Raw genomic sequence first — 14,947 nt, 5'->3', positions numbered from 1 at the left:
CCAATAATTCTATGAAGACTCCATGCTTGTTTCCAAAGGTCTCCAGGACAAGAGTATGAATTAGTTCGACTAACATTCGCAAGTTTTCGAGATACAGAGAACGGAAGCAAATACAACGTAGATCACACATGATGGACACCTTATGCATTCTCTGAAGTCTTAATCAAATCTTCAAACTTGACATTGTATCCTCTAGATGTATTGTAATATCGCTGCCTGTGGCCACGATTACATCCCAACATGCTGTAAACATTAGTGTAACAACATCACCTTTTTGCCAAGTTATTTTTGTATAAAGCTCTCATGTTTTATATTTGTATATCGCTCCCTCTCTTGTTCTCTGTTTCTCTGCTCAGATGATTTAAAACACGTACTACATAACTTAATTAGTCCAAATATAGGTAGGAATGATAATTATTTGTAAAAAGTTTGAAAAAAATCACCATACATTTACTTACCCTGCACTGATAATCAAGTCACCTCAATCCAGCCATACAGTACATCAACATATAGATAAGGGACCCGCATAGAGCGTCAGTGGGTGGGTGAACGAAGCATGAAGGCATTCACTACGATACGTAAAGGTAACTATATGTATTTTAAACATGCGTACACCACCTTTGTGTTCTGCATGGATTGAGAGAAAAGAGGTAGGCCAAACAACTCACAAATATGTCTGTATTAACCTCTTTAACCATTTGAGTTTTATTCAAACGTAAACACTACTATAATAATTTGTTTTTGTTTTGTTTTGTAATAAGATATAATACATTAATTCCATATGTTATTTTCCATAAAGAGTCTTAGGAGTCTAGTTTTTGTACTCATTTGCGGGCAATTCTGGCTTTAACTTAATCCATAATGCTAATTAATGGCAAGTTATTAAATGCTAAATTGGTTTCGTCAGTTTTCTTCAAATTCATTATATTTTGCCTAAATTACTCAAGGACAACAACCACTCTTGTACATGTTTTTGTTACAATCTCTTTTTTATAGCAGCGTTTAACAGGTAAGAGAGAGTGAGACATCAGTCATTTGCTGTTTTCCCTATTTTCATGAATGGTTGCGTGATAAACACAGTTGAAAGCTAGGGAACTGGTCAACCCCATGTATCAATGACATGGTTGTTTATGTGGTATTTGACCAGTGGATATCATCTCTACTTCACATCTATCGAGTAATGGAGTGTGTTACGCTAAGAAAGCGGAAAATGTATCAGTATAACATGGATAAGTCGAAGTCAACATGGATAAGTCGAAGTCAACGGGACCAAATAAAATATTCGACTTATCCGACTTGGCCGTGTTTCAATGCACGGATATATTTTGACATCAAAGATTGACATTAATTTCATCGGTTGTTTACTGGATACGTGTCTCATAGCATGGCGTGACCATAATAAATAAGTAATAATTAAAAAAAAGTTATTTTACTCACTAAGGATATATTTTATTTTGATAAACATATATAGTTACGAATATTTGAAACGATATATTCATTCATCAAAACCAATTAAAAAACGCATAGCCGTTAATGGCGATAGACAAATGATGAAAGTAAGCTCCAAAGGAATCAATATCAGAGACTACACTTCAATCAGGACATCGGTTCTACAACCTTTTTTTTTTACTTTTCTACTTACATTATTGCGTCCTCTCATGTCGATTCCTAGCTTGACCCTGGCGGTGTAACGAGATATCTTTCCTTTCACTTGAGCTACAATTGATTTTTGTATCGCACTACCTGTCACGGAATTTATAGTATAAACGTCTCAACTGTACAACTGTACGTTGCTGGTCTTCCATCAGATGATTTAGACAATTTTTATGAAGATTTTTCCTAAGTTCTGTATTGAAAAATATTTTTATTTATAAAAAAAAAATAATATTTAGCATTACATTACCTGTAATTTAACTTTAGAGAGTGCATTTTAAATACTTTTATTTTCTTTGTAAACGCAATATACTATGTGTAGTAAAATGGTGTTGACACATTGAATTGAAGTATATATGTAATAGTACATAGGGAATGCTGTGTATCGATGAGTTCTTTAGAAGGTGAATTAATGATTTTTCTTCAGAATCTACTGCATAGATGTGTTTAATTCAGAACGTTCCCAGATGTGTATGTATAGTCGATTTACACGTTTTTGTTTTGGATAACATAATAAATCAATTAAAGTCGACTTTTCCAGGTTGTCATGGAAAACAACGCGCTATCAAGAGCAAACCCGTTCTTAAAGGATGTTGATGGACGCCTGTATTTGCTATCAGTGCATTTTAAAAAAATATTTTTACAGAAATCTGAATAAACACTTTCAATGCATTGAATACATAGAGTGCATCCAATGTAATACATTGCATCTTATCCAAGAAGTTTCTGAGGCTCGTCGGTATATAGAATGTGAATAATTAATAAAAGTAAAAACCGACCGAATCCTTGACTCATTCATCATTGATATACCCGATTTGTATTAGTTAATGTTATATAGTTTATGTTTATTTTAAAAGACTGTCAGACAAGCTTATAAAGCGTCTATAGACCACCGTTCATGTGTGAAGTGTGCTTTGGTTTGTAAAAAATACAAATGAATCAACATTTTCTATGTGAACTACTTGTGTTATTTTACATATCAGATTTGTTTTTAATGCGTAAAAGTAAAGCAAAATGAGACTACATGTATTTATGTATGACGTAAAGACGAAATGGTGTTAGAGGCGCATTATATAAAAGTTTATGGAGGGCACTTGCACGGGTCATGATTATAATTATAAGTGAAATAATAGTTTCTTTGAATAAATATTGTTCTTAAAACGATATATCGCGTCGTTTGTTGTTTTCCCATTTTTAATGTTTACGTTAAAATCAAACTTAAGCCTTTGGATGGGGTGATGAGGTGCATTATTCTACATATCATGTATCCCTCCATGCATATGTATCTTGCGCCCCTCATCGGTGCCGATAATTTGTACCCCATCTTTTTGTTGTACATATAGACTGAAGTTAATGTCATTCAGATCTATATATCAAATAACAACATCGATTGATATTAGGGGTGTATTTGAAATGTTCCATTTGATAACATTTCTTTTCTCTGTTATTTTTTGTTTATAAGATATGTACAACAAATAACAAGCTGCAGTCTCTGAGCTGGGTTACCATGCTAACACACACACACACACACACACACACACACACACACACACACACATATACACACACACACACACACACACACACACACACACGTACACGTCTCTTTCTTTGCTTAAATATGGTATTGCAGATCTGTATATAAATCATTATTAACACTGTCAATATGGTAACATGGTAATATGGTAACATTAAGGCTTTGGCCAAAATACAAAACGAGGTTACTGTAGATGTTGGCCTTCGCCAAAATTCCATGTTCGTTTCATTAGTGTTGTGGTCATTCTTTATCAAGTAGTGTTTTTTTTAAACAAAATGCTAGACAAATAAATACAAAAATAAATGAATAAAAAGGCAACTGTTCCGAGGAATTTTTAAGATCAGTTTGTTTAATTATCAAGAACACAAGGTTAAATTTCAACACCCAGGATAATATTTCTACAAACTCAAACGAAATTTTGAATTCATGTATTTCAAAATGTAACACACTGAAGTAGATGTTTAAAAAACATTTCCTTTCATATGAATTGTGAACAAAACTAGAGCAACCAGGTCCTCAACCAAAGGATGGAAATTAAACTAAGTATATTTCGATTTCGATATAATGCATATGCAATGTGCTGGAAAAAACATATGAAACTGCTTACCAATGTTGACTATTACCTTATCAACCAGCGTATTATATATCGGTTGTCACGTTCCGGCAGTCATGGGACTTGCTATTGACACCCAAATTAGAATGCTTGGTTCATTATTCACTGGATGAGCTACAGACTGTGCTTAATAGAGGTAACTTTAATGCAAAATGTAAAGTAGACGTGTGTAAATAGGATTTTCTCTGCGTATCAATGTCTACAAAGCACACCTTAATCTGTTACAATTATTCATTGTGGGCCGGTTGTGTGATTCTATATATCTGCCATAGTATAACCTCAACATATCTGTGGAGGTAATCATTTGTAAACCACGGAGTATACCGTGTTTAAGTTACTGAAACCAACCTTCCGATTTAGTTAAAATATCCTGACAAAAAACAGACAACCATGACAAGTATGGCGGCATTGATGTTCAGAATTTGTTTGGCACACTTCGTCTGATGGAGAAATTGTTTTCTGTGATCGATGTCGATTTCTGTCACTTGGTCTTCCGAGCTTCCACACGCTATATCAAGCGCACGTCTATACCAGGGTGTAAACTCGTGGTCGGCTTTATTGTCTACTGCTGCGAAAAAATAAAAAGACGGTGCCGGCATACAATATATTGTTCAAAGAAAAAGAAAATATGACGAAACAGAGTGTTTAAAAACCCAACGGAAAGTTGACAGAAGGTGCTGATTAAATTACTTCAAACCATGATATCTCAATGAATACATTTTACCTTCAAGCTGGTGTGTTGACCGACATTCATCGTGGTTTTCCTGGTTAGAAAGCGATTCGGTAAGTTCAATACCAGAATCTTTTACTTCAGTGTCTGGCTTGTATTTTGTCCACCAGGTGACTCCAAGTAACTGCATATTTCGTATAGTAAAAAAAAACATTTAAAAAGTAATTCAAACAAAACTCGTCTCAAAGGAAAGGGAGTGTGTATGTCTTTACTTCGTCTATTACTCGATACTCAGCTGCTACTTTTACAAGCCTTTAATTTTACTTTTGAGATTTTCATTCGTCGCCTCTAAGATGTCACAGATTTGTACCTTAGTATCACTGACGATTCTCAAAAGGACGAAACAGCTATTTTGTGAAGTTTGAATGAATTATTTGGTCATTATAATGTTTTCTCTCTCTAATAGCTCCTATTTATTTGTGTTTCTTTTTCACAATCACTAAAAATATATTTTGGTCTGTTTGAAGGAATCTAGTTATACAACACTGACCTCATCCTCTGGTCGTCTCTTGGTCACTAAACTAATAAGTATGGTGGCAACCGCTGTGATGACGAGTATGATTACACCGAAGTATAGGTAATTGATGGTAAGAAAGGCAGGACGCGTATCTTCTTCTCCACAGTTAGGCTGGGGGTAAACAAACTCCAACACCAACCGGATGATTCCACATACGTGACCAAATACCAAACCCCAGAATGCCCCCTGCAACCAATCACAGACACCGTACTAAATCGCATATGACACAGATCTACTTTTGTCTTAGCGCAAGGACATTGTATCAAGTAATTGATTTTAATATTGTAATGTGCTTTTCCATGGTTATCTGTTTTCATATCAAATCTGTTTCTACATTCTGCACTTCTTACATTTTCTGTTGTTCCCTTCCAGAACATCGACAACAGGAACAGAATCCCCGTAGGAGATCCGAGGTATGCTTCCATTGCTGTCATGTACTGGAATAGTTTCCCGCCCTGAGAGGACTTGACGAGAGGAATCCATAGAATACTGATGACGCACATTAACACCACAAACAGTCTAAAGAACGGGAAAATGAGAAGGAAGTATTCACAGGAGTATTTATACTCACACAGACCTTTTCAAACGTTCAAAAGTAATTGTTTCCATGTTGAAAGTGTTTTTAATGTACTCCGTAAATGCCAGACTGACCTTAACACAAACTTTGTATAAAAAACCTTCAGGAACACAAGTTCAAAGTGATATTCTCATGTCAATGCAACGTCTTAGGGATTTTGTGTGGGTATGACGTTGATAAAAGTAATTGTTTGACACCTACCTGCCAACAAGTAACAATTCTCTCTGAGATGCCTGAGTTCTGATCCTGCGCCATATATCCATAGTAAACACAGTGCTGGAGCTGTTGAAGATTGATGTTAGAGAACTCATAATGGCCGACACCATCACTGCCATCAACAAGCCTCGAAGACCTACACGTGTATACAATAGCCATATAATGATAAAAAGAATATCGAGAAGATTATCAGTTATGATGGTAAAAACAATATATTATATGATATCGATTTCGGAACAGGAATATATGACAAAACGTAATATGAAAATACTAGGGAAGATAGCAGAAATCTTTCTTTTCTAGTACCTACCAACCGGAAGTAGCTTTAGCACCAGTGTCGGGTATGCAATATTAGAACAGCCGACTGGATTGTCGCATATTCGGGAGCATTCGTCCGGATCTACACACCCGACTTCATCTACAAAACAATATTGCTAATGCCAATACCATGATAAATGCATATATAGGGGCTACAAATTAAAACACGTGTTGATTTTGTATACTGTGATGAAAATGTCTATTCACGTGTTACAACAGTACTCCTTCTGAATGGTTTGAATTTATTTACAAAATGAATGTGTCGTGATAATTTCTTGAATTTTTTCCTCCCTAACCTTAAGATATGATGTTTAAAAGGAATTGACAGACTTAATTGATCCATTGATATAATACAATCTGGATAGCTTAAAAAAGGCTTGCAGTAGACCTGCCCATTTGCACATTTATTTTTAGATATCAAGACATATTAGCAAAGTATTAATGGTAATAGAGGCAATAAAATAGGATATGTAACATTGTTCAAGTAAAATAATAGAAAACTGAAGAGTAATTCTTAAGCATTATGTTATTGCTGTCAGGAATAGGAAACGGTTTAGTATGTAATTACATGAAAGAAACACGCAATCATATATATGAAAACAAACCTGTAATAAATGCGATGCTCAGATTGCACACTCTACAACACTTATGGAGTATATCTGAGCTAGTGGGGACATGCTTAAGCAATACGATAGGGCCAGTACATGTATATATATATCGCATGTAAATTACATCCTTTTTAAAAACAATCATATAGACATCTAGTGATTGCAGATTAACAAGGTCATAGATGTTTACCAGGAAACAACGCCCTGCTGATCATGCCAGGAAAGACAATGAAAAAAAGGGGAAGAGTCTTGAGGTAGCCGGCCACAATCGAACCACCTTTGGCGTGGGACAGGTTCTTAGCTCCCAAAGACCGCTGAACAATCACCTTCAAAATAAATAAATACGTTTGGTTGTTCATCAGGGAAGTTATATGCAACGAACCTAATATTACATAAAGTATATTTCTAGTTGTCGAATATTATCCCAATTACTCATTTACTCAATATATATGAAATGATAAATGATGTTAATTTGAATGATTCACAGATTGCCTAATAGAACAAAGCATATCCGTTCACTTTATCTGATAATTGTTCAGTTGAATTTCGTAAAACGCTTTATTCACTATCCCAAAACCTCCATTATTTGAAAAATCATAATTGTATATATCAACGACTTTTAAAAGAGGAGTGGGAAAGAACTCCTTGGAACACGAGATTGCAAGACGATTTGTTTGTAATAAATTTATGGTGAGGTTTTTAATGTAACCACTAGAACATCTTTTGCTCAATAAAAAACAAGTTATCAAATACAGATCAATTTCCGATGTAAAATGTGAACTGTATAAACATAACTTTCAGTATGTGTCCAAGACAATTCAAATGTGTTTGAAATCTGTTTAAAATGCTACATTCTTACATTAATAGAACATTTACGAGGATAAAACAATTTTGAACAACTAGATCATCAAAACCGATGAAGTACTAAATTGTGATTTTCCTCCAGCAAATATTTATAGTTAAACTCTGCACACATTTGAACAGAACTAGAGGCATCAGATTCCTCTGCTGTATGTTATTTGTCCCTACCTGGTCACAGCACCAATACCAAAGACAACCGAGTGAGCTCTGTAGGACAAGGCCAGGCCATGGATAATCTCCATCGACAGGGTCAAGGAATACTTGAAATGAATCCTTCTTCGGTATACCACATGTCGTGACATTGTTTCGGATCTTTGGTATGGCTGCCATATATTTCGTTTTTAAAGTTTCCATGCCGCCAACATTCTGAAATCCTGTCACAATGGACTGAAAGTCAGCATGTTGTACACAGGAATTATATATCAGAATTCAGTTAAATCATATTTGCATTTTGATTTCCTTCATGTGGAGAGATGTGTGACAATATCTATTTCTATTTTCTTTTTGTGAGTAAACCTCTTCATAATACATAAAAGTACCCTAACTTCATTTCCGTGAAATATGAATTCAAAACCCGTTTTAATTATCACGATTACTGTGATCGCGATCTGTTCATGGAAAAACCTGCAACACTAGATGATCAGACTATAAGTCAATGAAAAAAATGTTAATATCACCAACACATCTCTCTACGATATTACAACTAAAGATTTTTCGTGGGTTCTTGAAATGTTTGATACCTTTCTTGTCGCTTTCAAGGTTATATTCTTTTTGAGAATGGGACAATTTTCTTGATCTTACTTAATCTGTATAATTGACGCCTACATTTTCCCGTTACATCTCTAGACTTTATCACTCAATACTGTAAGTGTGGCTATGCATATATATTTTCATTTCACTCACATTTCATTATTTCGGGACAGGAATATTAAAGAGTGATAATGATTTATCGAAATTAACATCTTCAGAGTCCTGATATGAGGTGATACTGGTCTGATAACTGGAACAAACTTTATCTGATATCTCGGATAACATACAAACATGTTTCTGTATGTTGCCGCAACTAAAATTAACAACTTGACAAACAAGCTCTGTTGTCTTACCGATAACTGTGATGGAGAGAGACCCGAGAATCATGACAACTGTTTGAAATGTATCTGTGTACATCACTGCCGTCAATCCACCTTTCAACATAAATTATACATACTCATTTGAACATGCATTGTCAGAAAAAGCAACTAACAAGACTCTATGGAGCAAAGCTAAAACAATACGATGTGGTATTTTATCGTCTACAAAGAACAAGGACAATGTGTCATCGGAAATGACATATTTCTCTAATTGCTTTCTCTCATAACCGACATATTTCCAACTATATTTTCTGCGTTTACGTGACAAAAGGAAAAGAATTTATAAATGCAAGTACATATGATGCGTATACCAAAGAAATACATCTCAGTGACTAAGACCCTTATCGGTTAAATTGATGGATACATATGCAGTGTACAATATATGTGTATACTATTAAATAGTACACATCCTTCTCTCTTACAACAGGTAAATATTCTACTTACCGAGGATGGTGTATATCGACGTTATAACAAGCAATACAATAATTGACAAATACATATCCCAACCGAGGGTCATCTGGATAAACATGGAACCAGCAAATATGCTTACCTACAGAAAAAAAAGAGGGGAAAACAACTCTTTGTCACACCTTTGGCTTCTAAATTCGTAAAGGAGGTATGGTTTAGCGTTGATATCATTTACACCTTCTCTGGCGGTTTAATACAGATTCTAGCCCAAGAATTAGCACTGGGGATGAATTGTTTGAAGAAAACAGCATAAGGAAATAACTAACTGAAAACGCATCATTTAGAACTCACGGCAAGTTTGGTGACAATGTACAAGATAAGGCCAATACAACATAAGTATGTTCTCAACTTTCGCCCTCCATGTCGTTTTTCGATGTACTCCGGAAGTGTATATACCTACAGACAAGCAGAAAAATGTTTTATTGTAAGAGACCTGAAGACTATATGCTTTAACTTAATGAAACAGCCAGATTTCATATTTGACAACCTAAAGAATGCCTTTGAAATTATCAACCTACCCCAGCCGATATGTAGACAGGAAGGAACAGCCAGCCACATAGAAGAATCAGGAATATAACCTGAAATTAACAAAAACGTCAGGGAAAAAAAATTTCTGAGAACTTTTGATTAATCACATCCGAATTATATTGGTATCGATTAGAAACATGATTAGACTATGTAAAGTCAGTCGATACTAGGATTACGATTAGAATTTATTATAGTATATTACCTATAAAATTAACAAGGAATATGGTTAGAGTATATTATAGTCAGCGAAACATCCAACCCACCCGCACTCACAAATATATATATATATATATATATTATCCAGGCATATCAAAATCAGTCGCTACAATCAATTTTATACCATCAGATAGAACATTTCATTCAAATCACTGTTGCTACTTAACAGACACCGTGCTTATAATCAAACTATACATTAAAACATCACAAAGAAAATTGATCAGATTAAGGGCTGATGTATGTTTAAAAGAAACTAGTGTTACCTTCAAATATGTATGAAAATAAGTGGCTTATCTGTTATATCATCTTGTTTCGACAAGCGACAAGTAGTCTGCCTGTATAGTCGTCACATAGCGTCACATACTTACAAACCACTCATACAAGACCATGGCTATACCCGAGGACGCCCCGGCTCCTGCCAAACCAACAAAATGTTCACTGCCAATGTTGCTGGAGAACAACGACGCGCCAACCTCATAAAAAAGACATAACAATGCCAGAAAATATCGGTGAAATCGTCACAAAACCAATACTTCTGAATCTTTGCAGATTTTTCATAAATTATATTTAACAGCAACGAAAAGACAATTTAGGAAAGCACGGGAAAAAAAAAACTTTTGTACTGTTTTTATGTATAAAGTCCATATCTGATTCGGCTGACGTCATGTAAAGAATACTGGGAGTTGAATATAAGAAAGTAGGATTGTATGTCCATCTCCGGTTACGTCGGACTTGATTTACCAATCAAAGTGTAATACTGTGACACCTGTCTTACCAGGCAGAATTTCTCTAAATGCATCTGTTTCCTTCCAGACAGAACCCATGCACGTCACACCATTAAGAGACGTGTATACCTTACATATTTTCAAGAATTGCCCACGATCCATTGATGTAGGGGTTCGGATTAAGATTTTGTTAACAGTGTTTTCTTGTTGTTGCTGATGTAAAATCCTTTTGCTATGAAGATCCAGGCAATCATACCTTTATCTATAAATGTTACATCTGGCGGTTTTATTATCCTCCCCTTTATAACCAAATTCATCTCGTATCGATCATTTGATATGATCGTCTTTATTGATCAAATAATATTTCTTATCATCATATGATACTATAGCAGTAAATTAGGATCAAACTCAAGTCAACAATGGCAAGGATACCCTCCCTTTTACTTATAGTAAACTATGGATATGAACCTCCTTGCCTTATACTTACAGCAAACCATGGCATGGAACGGCCCGCCAGGAAATAACTTTTCACATCCCCTCTCTTTGGTCTACGGAGTGACTAATGTAAAACATAAACCAATATTTGTGACTTGATAATTGTATAGAACTATTTCTCAAGATTAAAACGGTGGTTGTTTTGACGCGGGACTCGGAACAGTATAGACGTTGTGAATAGGAGGTGAGCTTAAATGGACAAAGCTGGTAATTCGTAGGCCATAGTTTAAAGAACAAACGTGTAGATGAATTAAATGGGTTTGACTATTTTAAACGTAATGAATATTTTGGCATGAAACTGGTACACTATTGTTATTTGCTTACGGATAATTGGAAGGTAAACTGAAGCATTGAAATATATGCTTTTCAAATCGCTCACTATGAGGAAGTGGAAATTGGCGATTTGTTGATGCATAACGTGTAGATAATGTGACTCAATGTGAAAGTTCGTGAATTCGGTTAAAACATGAAATAGCATAAGCGGTATCAGATTTTGATAGCAAAATTCATGCTATTTGCAAATCAGTCTCAAACATGTTTTTTAAAGTTGGTTTACACGCAATGCTGAATGAAAAAAGATACTTTATAATTCCAAATTCAAAAATATGTTATTTCTGTTACAACACTTACCTCCACTGGGGAGATAAAATCGTTGATAGCTTGTTCATAATAAGTTTGCAAAAACTTTTTTTTCAAAATAACATGAAACTAAACTTATGATTAATGCGCACCATTTTCACTCATTCGAAATTCATTCATTAGTCGGGTCGGTCATATTCCAAACGGAAATGTGTAAAATTGTGAAATAGCATCTTTTCTCCTGATAAACCCGTTATGTTTTCCCTGATAAATCCTTTATCTATTCGTTTTTTTATTGTTAGTGTACATTGTAAACTATTTGAATATTTTATGATGTTGTAGTCCGTTTTTTTGTTTACAACATTGAATGACAGCGATCCAATCACTATGCAGATTAAAGTCAAGAGAAATTCCATTCATAAAAAAGAAGTTCCAACAGACCCGCCGCAAGGTGGCGTGTTGTTATCAACTCCTCCGGTCATTATCAAGTCGGCGGAGCTAGATGTTTATTGGTTCAGGGAGAAATGAAAAGAAAATCAGAACCAGAAATTTGCATTTTGCTTAAAAAAATCGAAAAATTAATTATCATACCATTTACTTTAAATTATCAATTTCGTAAAACAAATATAAATCATTAGTTGAATGCATTTTTACCCATCACACACGTTCACCTACACCTGTCTTGTATTTAATTTGCTTTTGTGCTATTATATGAATTAGTTCATTCATTTGAAAATTAACTAACTCGAGTAAAACAACCATGGTAAACACCTGTCGTTGAGTAACCACTATGTGTTACATTTATGTCCCGGTAGAGGGTGCTGTATGGTAATAATCCAGGTATGTATAGAGTATATAGTGTATATTTACATGCCGTTCCCGTGAATACATTACAAACCCTAGGTATGCAAGTTCACTGAGTATACGGCCATTTACTAGACAGTTGGACAGTGGAACGGGACAAAGATGGATACGAATGTTACTCCACCTGACAGATAAACATAAGCAGAAAAAAGTTGTCATGGCAGAGTTTATTTCATGTATGCCTTATCTCAGTTAACGTTTGTTTACGTTTGGTCAGTTGAGTGTGCATGCGCATAAGTGTACTTCAGGCGAAAATTCATTCATGCAATTTTACAATTTCATACAATACATTTTATATTTATGCATTGTTATGCATTGAAAGTGATTACATTTATGTCATGTGAGGTTATATCAAATGTATATATTTATTTCAGGGCGAATTTAACGCTGAGCGAAAATGAAAGGTTTGATTTGAAGGCAAAAAAAGTAAGCTTTTGGAGAATCGTGCATGATGAATTTCAAGACCGCACGAATGAGAGAAAATGGAAACCCTACATTTATCTTTCATTACAAAATACAATCAAAAAGATTTACGGTAACGCTTGAGTACAAGGACAACAAGACCAGATCGGACAAGACAAAGTAATGTTAAACGATAAATGAAACGGAAAACTACAAAGCAAATGAGTTGAAATGATCAGACTATCGCGTAATCTTTTTCAGCCTGCATCTTTCAAAACCTTGTATTGTACGTTTTATAGATGATTCCGAAAAGAAATTACAGAATTATTTCGTATATTACATATATATATCACAGGTGACACACATACCAATAAAACATATGGGTAATACTAAAGAGAGGTATTGTTGAAGACAAAAGCATCAACCATTTGTTATGTAAAGTGCCAGGAAGTAGGTAACATTCAACAACATACTTACCCATAATCCGACGCCAATAACGATGAAAAAGTAGACAACTACGATAAGAATGTCGACCCAGTGATTGAGGCCCTTCTCCATGTTGTTAGCGCTAGAGTCGTTTGTCTCAATTTTCTCCCTTGATATCACGTACAACTGCGTACCAGATTAATGTTGTAATGTCATTCAGGACGCTGTCCTGGCATACAGGTTAATCATTAAGAATACTTCAAATATTTATTCATTGTAAATCTTTAGTTGGAGGTGAAAATTGTTTAAGTCTTGGTGTTATCTGAATGCTGCCTTCCGCAGGCTAACAACTATTTGCCCAGTGCCCCAAAAAGTAAATAACGACATCTATATATATATAATTATATCGAACATTTGATCAATCCGTGAACATATTGAATACCCACTTTATCTGTCAACATATTGAACACCTGCTCTTTCCGTTAACATATTGAACAACCGCTCTATCCATGAACATATTGAACACCCACTCTATCCGTGAACATATTGAACACTCGCTCTATCCGTGAACATACTGAACACCCACTCTATATATGAAGATATTGAACGCCCACTCTTTCCGTTCACATATTGAACACTCTCTCTATCTGTGAACATACTGAATGCACTCTCTATCCGTAACAATATTGAATGCCCGCTCTATCTGTGAACATATTGAACACCCACTCAATCCGTGAACATATTGAACACACTCTCTATACATGAACATATTGAAGACCTACTCTATCCGTTAACAAATTGAAGACCTGCTCTATCCGTGAACATATTGAACACCTGCTCTATACGTGAACATATTGAACACCTACCCTATCGGTGAACATATTGAACACTCGCTCTATCCGTGAACATATTGAACACCTACCCTATCCGTGAACATATTGAACACCCGCTCTATCTGAGAACATATTGAACACTCGCTCTATCCGTGAACATATTGAACACACTCTCTATACATGAACATATTGAACACTCGCTCTATCCGTGAACATATTGAACACCCGCTCTATCCGTGAACATATTGAACACCCGTTCTATCCGTGAACATATTGAACACCCGCTCTATCCGTGAACATATTGAACACACTCTCTATACATGAACATATTGAACACTCGCTCTATCCGTGAACATATTGAACACCCGCTCTATCCGTGAACATATTGAACACCCGCTCTATCTGTGAACATATTGAACACCCGTTCTATCCGTGAACATATTGAACACCCGCTCTATCCGTGAACATATATAACATACACTCTATCCGTGAACACCCGCTCTATCCATGAACATATTGAATACCCGCTCTATCCGTGAACGCTTGTAGGGTAAAATGTCCACAATCGGCTATGCATCAGAATAACGCGATTGTCTTGTCTTACTTATACATACCAGCGTAATGGTTTGGTTCGATAAGCATATGAAAAAC

At 35.3% G+C, this 14,947-nt stretch overlaps 1 protein-coding gene across 1 annotated transcript; it reads right to left on the bottom strand.

Annotated features, from left to right (window-relative positions):
- Window positions 1–4,159: 4,159 nt before the first annotated feature.
- Window positions 4,160–13,595, bottom strand: LOC132551115 (sodium/glucose cotransporter 4-like). Its single transcript, XM_060215223.1, has 15 exons — window positions 13,515–13,595; window positions 11,185–11,256; window positions 10,341–10,445; window positions 9,747–9,806; window positions 9,520–9,624; window positions 9,205–9,310; window positions 8,734–8,814; window positions 7,799–8,004; window positions 6,960–7,095; window positions 6,154–6,261; window positions 5,829–5,979; window positions 5,401–5,569; window positions 5,024–5,236; window positions 4,528–4,657; window positions 4,160–4,368 (listed from the first exon to the last, which is right to left on the bottom strand). Exons 1-15 carry the CDS (start codon window positions 13,593–13,595, stop codon window positions 4,160–4,162), a joined length of 1,932 nt encoding a protein of 643 aa, XP_060071206.1.
- Between the last annotated feature and the right edge of the window lie 1,352 nt (window positions 13,596–14,947).

Source organism: Ylistrum balloti, unplaced genomic scaffold (assembly GCF_031769215.1).
Source record: "Ylistrum balloti isolate Yb309-2 unplaced genomic scaffold, AGI_CSIRO_Ybal_v1 Utg370176, whole genome shotgun sequence".
NCBI classification, from domain to species: Eukaryota; Metazoa; Mollusca; class Bivalvia; order Pectinida; family Pectinidae; genus Ylistrum; species Ylistrum balloti.
This window is presented reverse-complemented; position numbering and strand designations above follow the sequence as displayed.